The 12,654-nt window shown below is 56.8% G+C and overlaps 5 protein-coding genes across 5 annotated transcripts; 3 read left to right on the top strand and 2 right to left on the bottom strand.

Moving 5' to 3' along the window:
- The first annotated feature begins 21 nt into the window (after positions 1-21).
- PUNSTDRAFT_54143 (uncharacterized protein) lies at positions 22-816 on the top strand. Its single transcript, XM_007386166.1, has 2 exons — positions 22-673; positions 730-816. The coding sequence occupies exons 1-2, from the start codon at positions 508-510 to the stop codon at positions 732-734; spliced, it is 171 nt and encodes a 56-aa protein (XP_007386228.1). The 5' UTR covers positions 22-507; the 3' UTR covers positions 735-816.
- A 603-nt stretch (positions 817-1,419) lies between these two features.
- On the top strand, positions 1,420-7,917 carry PUNSTDRAFT_54142 (uncharacterized protein). The gene is made up of 7 exons (XM_007386165.1): positions 1,420-1,683; positions 1,734-1,921; positions 1,981-2,660; positions 2,755-3,969; positions 4,029-4,319; positions 4,373-5,935; positions 5,992-7,917. Exons 1-4 carry the CDS (start codon positions 1,570-1,572, stop codon positions 2,829-2,831), a joined length of 1,059 nt encoding a protein of 352 aa, XP_007386227.1. The 5' UTR covers positions 1,420-1,569; the 3' UTR covers positions 2,832-3,969; positions 4,029-4,319; positions 4,373-5,935; positions 5,992-7,917.
- Positions 7,918-8,325: 408 nt separating this feature from the next.
- Positions 8,326-9,474, bottom strand: PUNSTDRAFT_145252 (uncharacterized protein; the record flags this gene model as incomplete). Its single annotated transcript, XM_007386164.1, has 4 exons — positions 8,326-8,803; positions 8,858-9,043; positions 9,092-9,373; positions 9,429-9,474. The coding sequence occupies 4 exons, from the start codon at positions 9,472-9,474 to the stop codon at positions 8,487-8,489; spliced, it is 831 nt and encodes a 276-aa protein (XP_007386226.1). The 3' UTR covers positions 8,326-8,486.
- Positions 9,475-9,952: 478 nt separating this feature from the next.
- On the bottom strand, positions 9,953-10,434 carry PUNSTDRAFT_121849 (uncharacterized protein). The gene is made up of 2 exons (XM_007386163.1): positions 10,118-10,434; positions 9,953-10,055 (listed from the first exon to the last, which is right to left on the bottom strand). The coding sequence occupies exons 1-2, from the start codon at positions 10,282-10,284 to the stop codon at positions 9,971-9,973; spliced, it is 252 nt and encodes an 83-aa protein (XP_007386225.1). The 5' UTR covers positions 10,285-10,434; the 3' UTR covers positions 9,953-9,970.
- Positions 10,435-10,612: 178 nt separating this feature from the next.
- Positions 10,613-12,136, top strand: PUNSTDRAFT_121848 (Diphthine synthase; the record flags this gene model as incomplete). The annotated part of the gene is made up of 5 exons (XM_007386162.1): positions 10,613-10,675; positions 10,722-10,793; positions 10,851-10,975; positions 11,031-11,300; positions 11,356-12,136. 5 exons carry the CDS (start codon positions 10,613-10,615, stop codon positions 11,699-11,701), a joined length of 876 nt encoding a protein of 291 aa, XP_007386224.1. The 3' UTR covers positions 11,702-12,136.
- Positions 12,137-12,654: the final 518 nt, after the last annotated feature.

The raw sequence follows: 12,654 nt of genomic DNA, 5'->3' as shown, positions 1-12,654 counted from the left end.
TTCATAAGAGAGACGCAACTCGGGATTGACTTTTTGCACGGAGGCGCGTAGAACACCTCGTCGACGGCGGCTCTGTAATCGAAGCCCATACGAGGGCTGGCGCTGCTCCCCAGAGCCTGCTCGCGCACACGGCCAACTTGATCAAGCAATCCACTCTACCTTCTCCCCTTCTTCTGCACTCTGGGCTTGATGCAAGCGTTAAGCGCGAGTCATTCATGGTCAAAACGACTCGATGTGTGCACAGCAACACTGTCGCAGAAGCTGGTAGGTTTTGGTGCGAGCTATACTCGGCGTATCCCCCTCCGAATATGGGGAAACCCTGGCCTCGCGGCGAGCCCCGTGCTTGTGAGCGAGACCTATCGCACCATGAGGCGACGAGGCGCTGAGGCCTGAGGTCCTCGTCGATGATATCGATCAGCTGTGTCCGGATCCCCCTCACACGAGGCAAGGGTCGACGACATGCTTCGACGTACAACTGAATCGACCTGCAGGCGAGAACGCCACAGCATGCCGCATCCCACAAACGGCCAGAGTAACCTAATTGCCTTCTTTGATATTCGGCTTAGCCCCAACCTCTTCGCGACTATTGGTCTGACCACGAGTGCGCATGCGGGGCAGGGACGTGGGATCTATAGGTATTTGGCGCCGGAAGCCTTCTACATGCGTCCACCATCTGAATTGCGAGTTCATTGGCCATCTTATCCACCCACATCAGCCGCTGCTGCGTACCGTGATGTCTAGCTTCTGGTAGAAGGCCCAGATGTGCATCCTTTGAATAAAGGCCGGTACGTCGTTTGGGATAAGTTTCGTTCATCGGTACAGGAATCGCACTGATTGGGTGGCATCAGTCGCATTGAGCAGCTCGTTCGTACAGCCGTTCGGTATGCAATCTTGACAAGCAGGCGACAGTAGATCGTGAAGTCTGCATCATCCTCAATGACATCCATCCATCGTTGACCTGACCCTAACCCCAGTATACGACACCCCTGAGCTCCTGCCTTTCCTGGACATTCGCCGCAGAGCACTGGCAGTGGAAGACGCCCACAAGCTCCGTCGTTGCGAGAGTCACGGCACCCCGGAGAAATCATCAACGTTATACCAACATCTTGATATATGCGACTTTGGATGGTTCAGCAAGGATGTACAATGGCATCGTGAGATGTCAGGCGCTCGTTCGAGCTAGAGAAACCGCGAAGTGACCAACAAAAGCTTCCGTCAGCGGCAGAAAATCCAGACCGTCGGCTAACGCGAACACGCGCCGCGCACGAGAAATTCGTACGTACTGTCGTCGCCGCCGTCGCCGCAAAACATGCGTCCTACACGTGTATCAGCACCCCATCTCATTGTCCGCGCCCCCGCTTTTCTACCGCCCGCACGCCCTCGAGCGCCAGCTCATCCCCTCATCATCTCCTCACCTCTTCCCTCACCCATCTAATCTCTCCCTTCCGCACGACGAACGCCCGTAGTTCATAAAAGGCGTATCTTATCTCCCTTCATCCCTGGTTGATTGGTGGAATCTCTGAACCTGTTGTACTACGACTCTTTTGGACGAAAAACAACGACACGAAGATGTCTTACCACCAACGCCCTGCCTCTCCGAACGGGAGCATCGTCATCATCCCCGAGCAGCGCATCCGGCGCTCGCGGGACTACTACCTCGACGGCGCCGACCTCGTAGTTCTGGTAAACACACCAATTTTTCGTGACCTCGAACGTGCTGACATCCCATGCAGGTCCAGCAGATCCTCTTCCGGGTCCACTCGTACTTCTTCGAGCGTGAATCGATCTACTTCAAGCACCGGCTCTCGTGCCCGACCTCGCCCGGTCAAGACCGCGAAGGCTCTTCCGACACGAACCCCGTCATCCTCGACGATGTCTCTTCCGAAGACTTCGGGCGCTTCGTCTCCGTTTTCTACAACCCGTACGTGCCCCTTCCAAACAGCATATACTCAACCGAACTCACCGAACTCTTGTCATCAGGAAATACACGCTCTACGACCACATGACCGTGCCCGAATGGACCTCCGTCCTCCGCCTCGCCCACTACTGGCAGTTCCGCGAAGTCAAAGCGCTCTCCGTGCGCGAGCTCCAGACGCACACCATCGCGCCCGTCGAGAAAATCTCGATTTACCAGACGTACAACGTGGACATCCAGCTCCTCCTACCGGCCTTCATCGCGCTCGCCGTCCGCCCGGAACCGCTCGCCGTCGACGAGGGCCGACAGCTCGGCTGGGAGACCGCGATGTCGCTCGCCAAGGCGCGCGAGCTCGTCCGCGCCCTGCCCTCCACCAAGCCCAAGTCCGGCAACAACGCCAACAAGGAAGGCGCGAAGGAGTACGAGACGAACGAGGCCGAAGTGCAGAAGATCGTCGAGCGCGAGGTGATGACGACCGTCACGCCGCCCAAACCGGCGCTCCATATCAACGGCTCGTTCGCCGGCGCGTCCAAGCAGAACACGCCGCTCACCGCGCACGTCCGCTCGACTTCGAATCCCTTCTCGCAGAGCTTTCAGCCGTCCAGCGCCCCCTCCACCGAGACCAACGGAGAGGCGAACGGCGACGCCGCCTCCAAGGCCGCCGACTCCGGAAAGGACGTCAACGTCAACGGAAAGGGCGGTGCCGCAAACGGGACGGGAAGCATCTCCGGACGCCCCAATACTGGTGAATCGGTGATGACCCCTCTCTTGCCTCCGTTCTCCTATTGACTGACCGTGTTTGCCTTTCCTACCTTTTTGTTCGCCCGTGCGTGGTATAGGTGCCAACGCCAACGGAAACCGTCGGCAGGGCAGCCAGTCCAACTTCCAGAGCTTCGCCTCCGCCGGCTCCAAGTGAGCCCGCGGTCGCGGAAGGGGAGGAGGCGCGGGCGCCGCAGGAGGTGGAGGAGGTGAAGGACGTGGATGTGAAGGAGGTGCCGGCACCGAAAGTAACGGAGAAAACGAAAACCATGTCGAAGGCAGCGCGATTGCGGGAGGAAAAGGAGAGGAAGGAGCGAGAGGCGGAGGAGGCGGCGCGACGTGCCAAGGAGGAGGAGGAACGTCGCGAGGAGCAGATGAGAGCTGCGGCGGAGGCGAAGAGGAAGGAGGAAGAGGCCCGGGCCTCGGAGAAGAGGAAGGCAGAGGAGGAGGAGAGGAGGCGCGAGGAGGAGAACGCCAGAGCCAGGCGGGTGGAGGAGGAGGCCAGGCGGGTGGAGGAAGCGGCGAAGAAGCGCGAGCAAGAGGCCAAGCAGCGTGAAGAAGAGGCACAGCAGTGGGCGCAGGCAGCCAAGGAGAAGAGCGCCCAAAGCTCGCCTTCGAAGGAGCTCAAGTCACCGTTCCCGTCCGCTCCTTCCACACCCTCTAAATCAGGCACCTGGACCGGCCCGCCAGGTCCTGTCATCACGCCCGTTTCGACCTGGCGTCCGCTTTCTGAGCGCAAGAAATCGCAAGCGGCGAGCGTCAACGTCGCGGACGTGTTCAGCGACGCCACGGACCCTACCCCTGCGCCGTCCGCAGCGCGGCCCATACCGTTCCCCGGGTCTTCTGCGACGCGCGAGCCCCCGCCGCGCATCATGACACCTCCGCTCTCTGCGCCGTCAACCAAGCCCGTCATCCCCGCCAGTCTCGCCACACCCCTGGCCAAGATTGGGGACTGGTTGGGCGGCCGGCGGCCGGGCACGTCGTCACCGCCCAAGCCCGCCTCGCCGGCGTTGCACGGATCACCGAAGAAGGACACGTCGACACCGTCTGCCGTCGTGGCCACCAGCGCGAAGGACGAGTGGAGCGCATGGGAGCGGCCGGAGGAGAGGAGCCAGTTCGGAGACCGGTGGAGCATGAATGCGGAGAAGGTCGTTGGGGAGAGCGTAGGGTACCTGACTCCCCTCCCACCGTCGTCGACGAAGGACAAGCAGCCGTCACAGGTGATCGTAGAGACGAAAGTGGAGGAGGATAAGGCGGGCAAGCAAACCCTGGTCAAGGAGGGTGACGCTGCCAAGGTTGGTGTACTTCTACGATAGATTGGCAATAAACTGATAGCGTCCGTCGCATACTCTAGAAGTGTGCCTCAGCCGATGCCGTCAACGATGCTCTGGGACCAAAGAACGACGCAAAGCCCATTCCCGGCAAGGAGGGCAAGACCTCGAAGCCTCCAGCGGAGCCGGTCGTTGCCAAGGACAAGAAAGCGACACCTGCCGCAGAGCCCGCGATCGCATCCGAGAAAAAGGACGAGATGCCCGTCGAGCAAGCAGTGGCCGCGAAGGATGACAAGAGCGCGAAGCCCTCCGCGGATGGTGGAAAGGTCGGTCAGAATGCCGGTGCGAACGTCAAAGAGAGCACCGCTTCCAAGGTGGGTTGAGTGGTTGTCGTCGATGTGAATTGCAGTTGACAAATGTTGACCAGGGCCCGGAGACTACGTCCAAAAAGAGCAAGAAGAACAAGAAGGGGAAGGGTGGTGCTGCTGAGGAGAAGGCGAAGGAAGTCGTCGCGCCTGATCCTGCCCCTGCCCCCTCTCCTGCCCCTGCTTCTACTCTCGCTGCTGTACCTCCTACCGACGCCACAGATGTCTCAGCTACCAATGCTATATCCGACACTCTTGACTCTATTGCTATCCCCGCGAAAGCTGAGGCCAACACAGCTAAGCAGCCTGAGTCGAAGCCCGATGTTCAGGCTAAGACGAAGGGCAAAATGAAGGGCAGCAAGGACGAGCCGCTTCCGCCTGTATCCGACTCCAACAAAACCCCCTCTGTTCCCGTCTCCACGCCAGCCAAAGACGCAGACGTAGAAGCACCCGAGTCCGAGACCGTCGGACCACTCACCAAGGCTGCCAAGAAGAGGGCCAGGAGAAAGCAAAAGGGTACGGCCCCGGACGACGAAGCCCCTGCGACCGAGTTGGCCACCGCGATTTTGGTCAAAGGAACGGTCACCGAAGGTTCTGCTCCTGAGACGGTTCCTGAGCTGTCAACTACGGAGATCGAGCCGGAGAGTCACGCGCAGGATATCGTTCCTGAGACTGTACCGAAGAGCCCTGTACCCGAGACCCCTGCAGAAGAAACCACCCCCGAGATCCTTGCAACGGAGGCCCATGCCGCGGAGAGCGCACCGGAAATTCCCGCCAGCACCATTGAGACGGCCGCCCACGAAGCTGCGTCCGACCAACCTGTGTCGGACACTGCGCCAGAAATTCCCGTCAACGGCGAGCCGCCTGCGACGAAGGCTAAGGCCAATGATCGGGATTCATCGACAGGAGTTGCTCTTATGGGTGATACGAAGGCAGCAGAGGATAGGAAAGCGGCGGGTGATACCAAGGTGGCATGTGATCCCAAACCGGTAGATGATCCCGAGACGGTGGACGATCCCAAGGTGTCAAGTACTTCGCAAGAGGTTCCTCTCCAGAATGACACGAAGACTGAGCCTCTTGCGACAACGACGGCGGAAGGATCACCATGGAAGAGCGCCCCACCTGTAATAGAGGGTATGGGCGGCGTAGAGAACAGCGACGGCTCTCAAGCGAGTCCGTCGAGGGATCAAGCTGCCCAGGCGATTTCCGCCACCGAGCACCCTTCCGATCCCGCGACGAAGGAGATGCAGGAAGCGCCCACGCCCGCCATGGAGGAAATCACGAAGGCTGTACCGCAGACAATTCCAGCGTCGCAAGAAGAGGTACCTCACGCATCTGCCGTCACACCACCAGCGGAAGCAGGCAAGACTATGGAGTACAAGACGAAAGATTCGCCGGTGGCACATGCACCCGGTCAGGCGGTGACATCTCCCGTGATTACAGCAAAGCCGACATCATCGGATTCGCAGAGGAAACTCAAACCGTCTGCAAGTTCCGTTGCTACTAGCGGAGAGACGAAATCCGGGGGAAACACGTCGAACAAGTCTTCGTCTAGCGGGTCGAACCCTCCATTGCCCACCAGAGAGGTAGATGAGACATTGACAGATGCAACTCAAATGTTGCAGGTACATCGCGAAGTTCAAATTCTCGAGAATTAGTTGATAATCTCGTTCTTTTGCAGGAGGCCCGTGCGGCGCCTGTGACCGCTTCCCTCCCACCAGTCAAGCCTGGTACTCCAGCCAAACGATTGTCGTTGACTGAAAGGCTTGCTGCTGTTGGCAACAAAGGCAAAGCGGATTCATCGACGGATAAGACAAAATCCGAAGAACAGACCAAGAAGGCCAATTTACCGAGCAACCCTATCCCTCATAGTACGACTGACCAGAATATGGGTGACACCGCGGTTGCGAAAATGCTTCCTTTCGCTGCGGCTGGGCCTACAGACCTTACTTCTACTTCTGCTACGGGCACAGACGCCATTTCTCCGACAACGGTGGATCACTTTTCCCAGGCCAAATCGGAGCCCGCCTCGCAGTCGACACTCGCTCTGGAGAGCGCATTGGTTGACGTCGCCTCCGCTCCATTGCCCTCGCCTCCAAGCGGCGGCGTCTCTGCCCCTGCGGAGGAGCATATCGCTGAAGTCGACCCATGGGGCGATGCTACATCGCTCGATGTTCCTCCCGATCCAGAAGTCGAGGCGATTGCCGATCAGTTCGCAGGTCTCAAAGTCGGCTATGGACAAGTAGAGCCCGTAATTTCCCCGGCTAACAAAAATAGCGCAGCCAAGGATGCATCCATCGCTACTACTGCGCTCGAGACCGTCGCATTGAACCCTTCGAACCATTCGACCGGATTGCCTCCACTCACGTCGTCGTCCAGTGTTGCAACGTCAGCATCAGCAGCGCCGCCAGATACCTCTGGGGCTCAAAAGTCGAGCGCTGTCGATGCTACAAGCGCGACATCTGTTGGCGATGCATCTGCAGAGGAACGGACGAATCTGAACCCCGCATCTCCTCCTAGTGCTGTACAAAACCTGGCTAGCGAAGCTATTGACCGTTCCCTCGCGGTTGAAAATCTGCAAGCTAGTGGTGGTGAAGCCACATCGTCCGCTCCTGCTCCGAATGAACTCGCTCAGGTCACGGACAGGGCACCTGAGCCACAGACTTCCTCGAAGGACGCCTCAGTCACTGACACGAAAAGTACCCCGGGTTCCGGTCCCGCCGAGGGTGCGGATCCACTCGCTTCAGCAGCGCAATCAGCCGAGGCGAAACCCCAACCTGACCAGCCTCGTGAAAAGCCCAACCTCGCCAAGCTCACCGTATCTTCCGCATCCGATAGCCGACCTAGTACACCCGACTCTGTTCAATCCCCCGTCCCGTCCGAATCCGGCGCGGTCCTGACGCCCGCGCAGAAAAGGGCGGCCAAGAAGGCCAGGCAGGCGGAGAAGAAAGCAGAAGAGCGGTTGAAGCAGCAAGAAGAGCGGTTGAAGCAGCAAGAAGCGCTGGAGGCCAGAAGGCGCGAGGAAGAGGAGGAGCGGAGGAAGGCGGAGGAGGCGGAACGCACGGAGGAGACAAAACGTGCGGAGGAGGCACGACGTGCGGAAGAGGCGAAGCGTGCCGAGGAGGCGGTGTCGAGGCGGGCGACGGAGCCGAGGCGGGCAATCGCGCAGGACGCGGAACGCAAAGCAAAGGTTTTGACTAATGCACAAAGTGCTGCGAGAGCGCCAGCTGGTCCCTGGGCGAAGGGCCCTCCTGGACAGAATGCCTGGGGCTCCAAATCAGCATCGAAGCCAGCGCAGGTACTGCCCAACCCGGTGACGACGCCGAAGGAGGCTCAACCTTCCGGTCCGCGCAGTTGGCTAAGTTCTTTCGCCAAACAGGTCGAAGGGAAACTTGAAGGGTTAATCAACGGGGAAGAGACTGACACAAGTTCGACATATGAAGACGCACGCAGTGATATGACCGAACGATAACAACGTAATTCTGACGCATTTATATGATATGTGATTGAACGAGTTGAATGTGTCATACTTGCTTGACATCAAGCCGCTGTGTTTGATGGTCTGGACGACAGATGTCGATGTAGTTCTTGTATGAGTCCATGGAGGTGCTAGCAGCGATAGTGACACTAGCTGTCAACCCTGGCCAGCCTTTAGTCTGTGCACATATATGGAGCTCCTCAAGATCAAAAGACCTTTTCGAGCACGGAATCTTATCAACGGCATGACTGAATGACCATGTTGACAATTGTTGACAATTTGCGACTTTATTCGCAGGTTCAAGATACCATGCGCGATGTGCAGACCTTGCGATGGTGGTAGCGGATCCTCGCAGCTCTGCGCGGGATCGAGATCGCGCCCCGCATGCGCTGCCGCGAAGACGCACACCCTGACGCACACCCTTGGCCATCCACGTCCTCTCCACATCATCATCAAGGGCAGAGATACGCCTCTGATGCTTGCTTGAAAAGGACATGAGTACCAATGCGTGAACACCGAAGCCAGTCCGGTAACAAATCGTTATAGTCTGGCGCAGTACAAAGGGATCAAATACGGAGATAATTTACGAAAGCAACACACCACCATAGGTAACATAAATAAGTCGCATCTAGGAGTTGTGTTCACTACAAGAGTCTTTGAGTTGGGCTAGGGATTGGCGGCATTCTTACAAAACCAAGTTATCTCGGAGCGCGCATGCGGGCGTTCGCGGCGGTCGCGGATGAATCGACGAAGGTGAAAGACGACGTCGATGGCTGGATCGACGTGTTCGAAGTCGAAGGCATCAGCTGCCCGAACGGCGGAGTCGGGGCATTCGTCGAGGGCATGTTGGGCACGTTGTTGTAACCGTGGAATTGGTCCAGCCTGAAGACCCTCTGCCCGGCCGGAAGGCCCGGACGCTCTTCGGGCAAGGGCTGAAAGTGGTTGCGGTAGTGTCGCCGCATGTTACTGTTCACTGAGAACAGCCTTCCGCAGTTCGGATACGGGCACTCGAATGCTATTGTAGTCACTCATGAGCATGAGCGTTCGCATGAGAGAGCGGAGCACTCACGTCGATTTCCGGTATGTATATTGTAATGGGTAGCAAGGCTGCTTGGGCGGCTGAACTGGCGTCCGCATACGTCGCATTCGTGGACAGTTCCACGCGGGTGACGCTGTCCTCGAGATCCTTCGCTGTCCCCGTCAGATTCGTTTTCGGTGAAAGAGGATTGCTCGTTGGGGGAGGTAGAGGGTAAGGCTTGAGAGGGTAAGGCTCGATCGGCGTATCCCTGATTCACAGACGTACCCCTCCGCTGATTGTTGTCTGACGGCACAGAGTATGGCCCTCGTTCTTGCGCAGGAACAGGCCACGCGTTTAACCGTCCATCTCGTCTGGAAGTCCGAGGGTCATTTGCTTGAGGGTAGTGTTCGGGGTGAGTCGCCGACGGACGAGCATGCATGAGCATGGCGGAGGGGTTCGCCGAAGCGGCATTATTGCTTTGCACAGGAGGCGCCCGAGACTGCAAGGACTCGCGTCCTGATGGAACTCGTCCGCTCCTTGGCTGCTGGGCTTGCTCGAAAAGACGCTCTGACAAAACAAGTGTGGTTAGGTTCAGAAAAAATGGCCGTGCGATTTGGCTGACCTGGGAGCATTTCTTCGATGCTCGGTAATCTTGGGAGTCCAGACATGGCGTCAACTAGGCACCGCGTGCAACCTTTGGAAGTGCTAGTGGGATCTTGCTTTGCAGGCTGAGTCCGCGCATTGAAGCAATATATACCCCGAGCTAGAGGAGGACATGATCCGATGGATGCGTTAAGCAGGGCCGAAACATCATGACACAAACTTCTACAATTAGACGCTCACCGCTCGCTCGCACCTGCCTGGATTTCGTATGATACTTTCTGAATGAACGCATCCGGGAGGATCGGCGATGCTAAGAGTCGCCGTTGATCTTAGTTGAGCCAGAATAAAGGGGTGCTGTCCCTCGTACCCGTATGTTACGTTGAATCAAGATCCGGAACCTTTGAAACTAAGTTGATGCAGAAAGCTGAGGCACTGCCAATGTCGTAGACGTTGACGGATGGCTGTCCGTACTCCTGAGGATGAAAAAGCGGGAAGACGAAATGCACCACGCACGAGAACCACAAGAGAAGAGACACAGCCATTGTGTGCCTTGAGGTACTACTAGCGTCGAATCAGATGTTGACCCAAAGAACACCAACCTGCGACGAACCCGCAGCCGAACTGGAATGGAAATTGCTGCGACAGACTGGCCGGATTAGAAGTCAAGATTATCATCCGGAGTCAGCATGATCTGGAGCAAAATCTCACGCTGGATCTTGATCTCCTTCATCTCCTTGACAGCGAGTGGTGCCTTTTCGTGTAGGCTTGCAACTGCATGTGCAAGAAACGCGCTGCGAACCAGAAGGTGACGAGATGTTTGGGGAGTACGGGCGCCCGAGTTCATTTGTAGCATCCCCTGATCCGGTACGTTTCATACCCGAATCTGCGCCGTGTCATTCACAGTCGCAGTACTGCGTTGGAATCTCTGCGATGCACTAATGGGTTCGTATCCATAATCTGTATCCTGTTCGGCCGGCGGTTTATGAAGAGTTTTCTCAAGCAGTTCAGGGTGCAGTTTATGTTGCTAGATCACTGTGTGACGATATGAACGAGCCAAGACGAGTTGGATATGATGAGTACTTGCCGCAGTTCGGAGTTGAAGGATGAAGTTCAGTTAGTGATGAAAAGGACGCGGTCACACGGAAAGCGGTGCTGGCCACCCTACTTCGAAATTCGCACGCATAATCTCTCTATCTTGCACGCATGTTCTTCATCATCGGATTGGGACTCTGCGACGAGAAGGACATCACAGTCCGGGGCTTGGAAGTGAGTGTTATAGAATTAACACGATATCCCACTGATAGTAGTCCAGGCGGTTCGAGGAGCTGCTCGCGTCTACCTCGAAGCGTACACGAGCATATTATTAGTCCAGAAGGAGCGCTTGGTTAGTCTCTTCCTCACCTCCGTTCAACACGAGGTAAGAAATAGGTTCCGGAGCTAGGAAGCACTCTATGGGAAAGATGTGATCCTGGCGGATCGTGACATGGTGGAAACCAACAGTGACGCTATCCTCGAGGACGCCGACAAGGAGGACGTCTGCTTTTTAGTGGTCGGGGACCCTTTCGGGTCAGCATCGCGCACTGGACGGCGAGTGCCTTGGTCCGCTGATAGTGATCTGCAGAGCCACCACGCACACGGATATCATTCTCCGAGCGCGCGCGCGCAAGATCCCAGTCCGCGTGATCCATAACGCCTCGATCATGAACGCGGTGGGCGCCTGCGGTCTGCAGCTGTATAATTTTGGACAGACGGTCTCACTGGTTTTCTTCACGGATACCTGGAAGCCGAATAGCTTCTATGATCGCATCGCCGAGAACGCTGAACTCGGGATGCACACTCTCATTTTGCTGGACATTAAAGTTAAGGAACAGAGCGAAGAAAATTTGGCCAGGCACGTTGTACTTCTTCATGGAACGAATGCACCTACTAACTGTACATTCCCGTAGGGGGAGGAAAATCTACGAGCCACCGCGCTACATGTCGATCACAACCGCGGTCTCGCAGCTACTGGAAGTCGAGGAAACTCGTGGAAAAGGTATTCTAGCAGGCGAAAAAACGCTCGCAATCGCGATGTCTCGCGTGGGCGGCCAGGAGGAGCAGCGCATTGTATGCGGAACGCTCGCAGAATTACTGGCTCAGCCAGAGGAAAAATTTGGGTCGCCTCTGCATAGCTTGGTCATCGTAGGGAAGAGAGTGCACCATCTGGAGATCGAGTACGCCAAAGAGTTCGCGGTGAATACCGAATCTTGGCTGGATGTTGCGCAGCGGGTGTATGGGTGCAGAATGGATTAGCCATTCTTTGGACGACGTATCAGGAAGCCTCAAGCCCGCATGCACATATTCAGCTTTCCTTCTCTGGCTCCGGTCAGTGCGACCCAACTCCTGAGACGTCGCCGCAAAGTCTGTATGGAGTTCCTTCGCAGCGTCATTGCATTCTCATATCCTGGTACGCTTATTCGTCACGACCACCGAACGAAGCTGCCTATGGATCGCAGTCGCACAATCAAGACATCGAGCGATGGGGGGCCATACGAACTCTTCCCAGAAACAAAAATAGCGCTCCGAGTCGCCGGGCAAACATCTTCCTAAGACTACTTATATCCGATCATCTAGCTTGGCGACGGTTAGAGAACAGTTGGGGCGGGTGCTGACCTATGATGACTCTGTACGAAGTATGCCACCGTAAACTGCTAGGGACGCATGCCAAGGGCACAAGATGTTTATCCGACTAGTGTGTGATGTGTCCGAAATCCGCAAACATGGGCGGTGTCGGTTACGGTACGGCCGTGGGTGCCCACTCGTTCGCGGAGATAATCCTGAAAGGCAACAGATGTCCATCAGCGCCATTGTGTATTCAATCGCTTCGTTGAGCACCCTCAGTCACTGTGCACGCATCGAACTGTTGGGAACCATGCGAGGCGAGCACGGAACGCACATATGTATTCTTGTCTGCACCGCCACCGAACGATCCCTTGCGGGACGCGTCGCATCATGCATGGGTTCCACCTTACATCCAGTCATCGCAACTCTAACATAGCTTACTGCCTGGTATGTAGTGAGCCAAGGACGACACAGCCAGGGGCTCACAGTGGCACAGTTACATGGAGGCAGAGTCAAGGTTGAGTCTGAGAACACGAATCATGATCGGGAGTCACGATCATAGATATAGCGACTCACAATTGCAAGACTCATGGTTTCGATACCACGGCTCCGTCTCCGGAAGCAAAGGCTCAAGTAGCCCGACA

This window comes from Punctularia strigosozonata, assembly GCF_000264995.1.
Source record: "Punctularia strigosozonata HHB-11173 SS5 unplaced genomic scaffold PUNSTscaffold_10, whole genome shotgun sequence".
Taxonomy (NCBI): Eukaryota; Fungi; Basidiomycota; class Agaricomycetes; order Corticiales; family Punctulariaceae; genus Punctularia; species Punctularia strigosozonata.
This window is presented reverse-complemented; position numbering and strand designations above follow the sequence as displayed.

Bases quoted from the DNA above. Each gene is read 5' to 3' on its own strand.
- PUNSTDRAFT_54142 (XM_007386165.1), top strand. From the start codon at position 1,570: ATGTCTTACCACCAACGCCCTGCCTCTCCGAACGGGAGCATCGTCATC. The intron at 1,684-1,733 runs GTAAACACACCA...CATCCCATGCAG, and splicing joins GCGCCGACCTCGTAGTTCTG to GTCCAGCAGATCCTCTTCCG. The intron at 1,922-1,980 runs GTACGTGCCCCT...TCTTGTCATCAG, and splicing joins GTCTCCGTTTTCTACAACCC to GAAATACACGCTCTACGACC.
- PUNSTDRAFT_54143 (XM_007386166.1), top strand. From the start codon at position 508: ATGCCGCATCCCACAAACGGCCAGAGTAACCTAATTGCCTTCTTTGAT.
- PUNSTDRAFT_121849 (XM_007386163.1), bottom strand. From the start codon at position 10,284: ATGAAACGTACCGGATCAGGGGATGCTACAAATGAACTCGGGCGCCCG. The intron at 10,056-10,117 runs GTGAGATTTTGC...TAATCCGGCCAG, and splicing joins GAAGGAGATCAAGATCCAGC to TCTGTCGCAGCAATTTCCAT.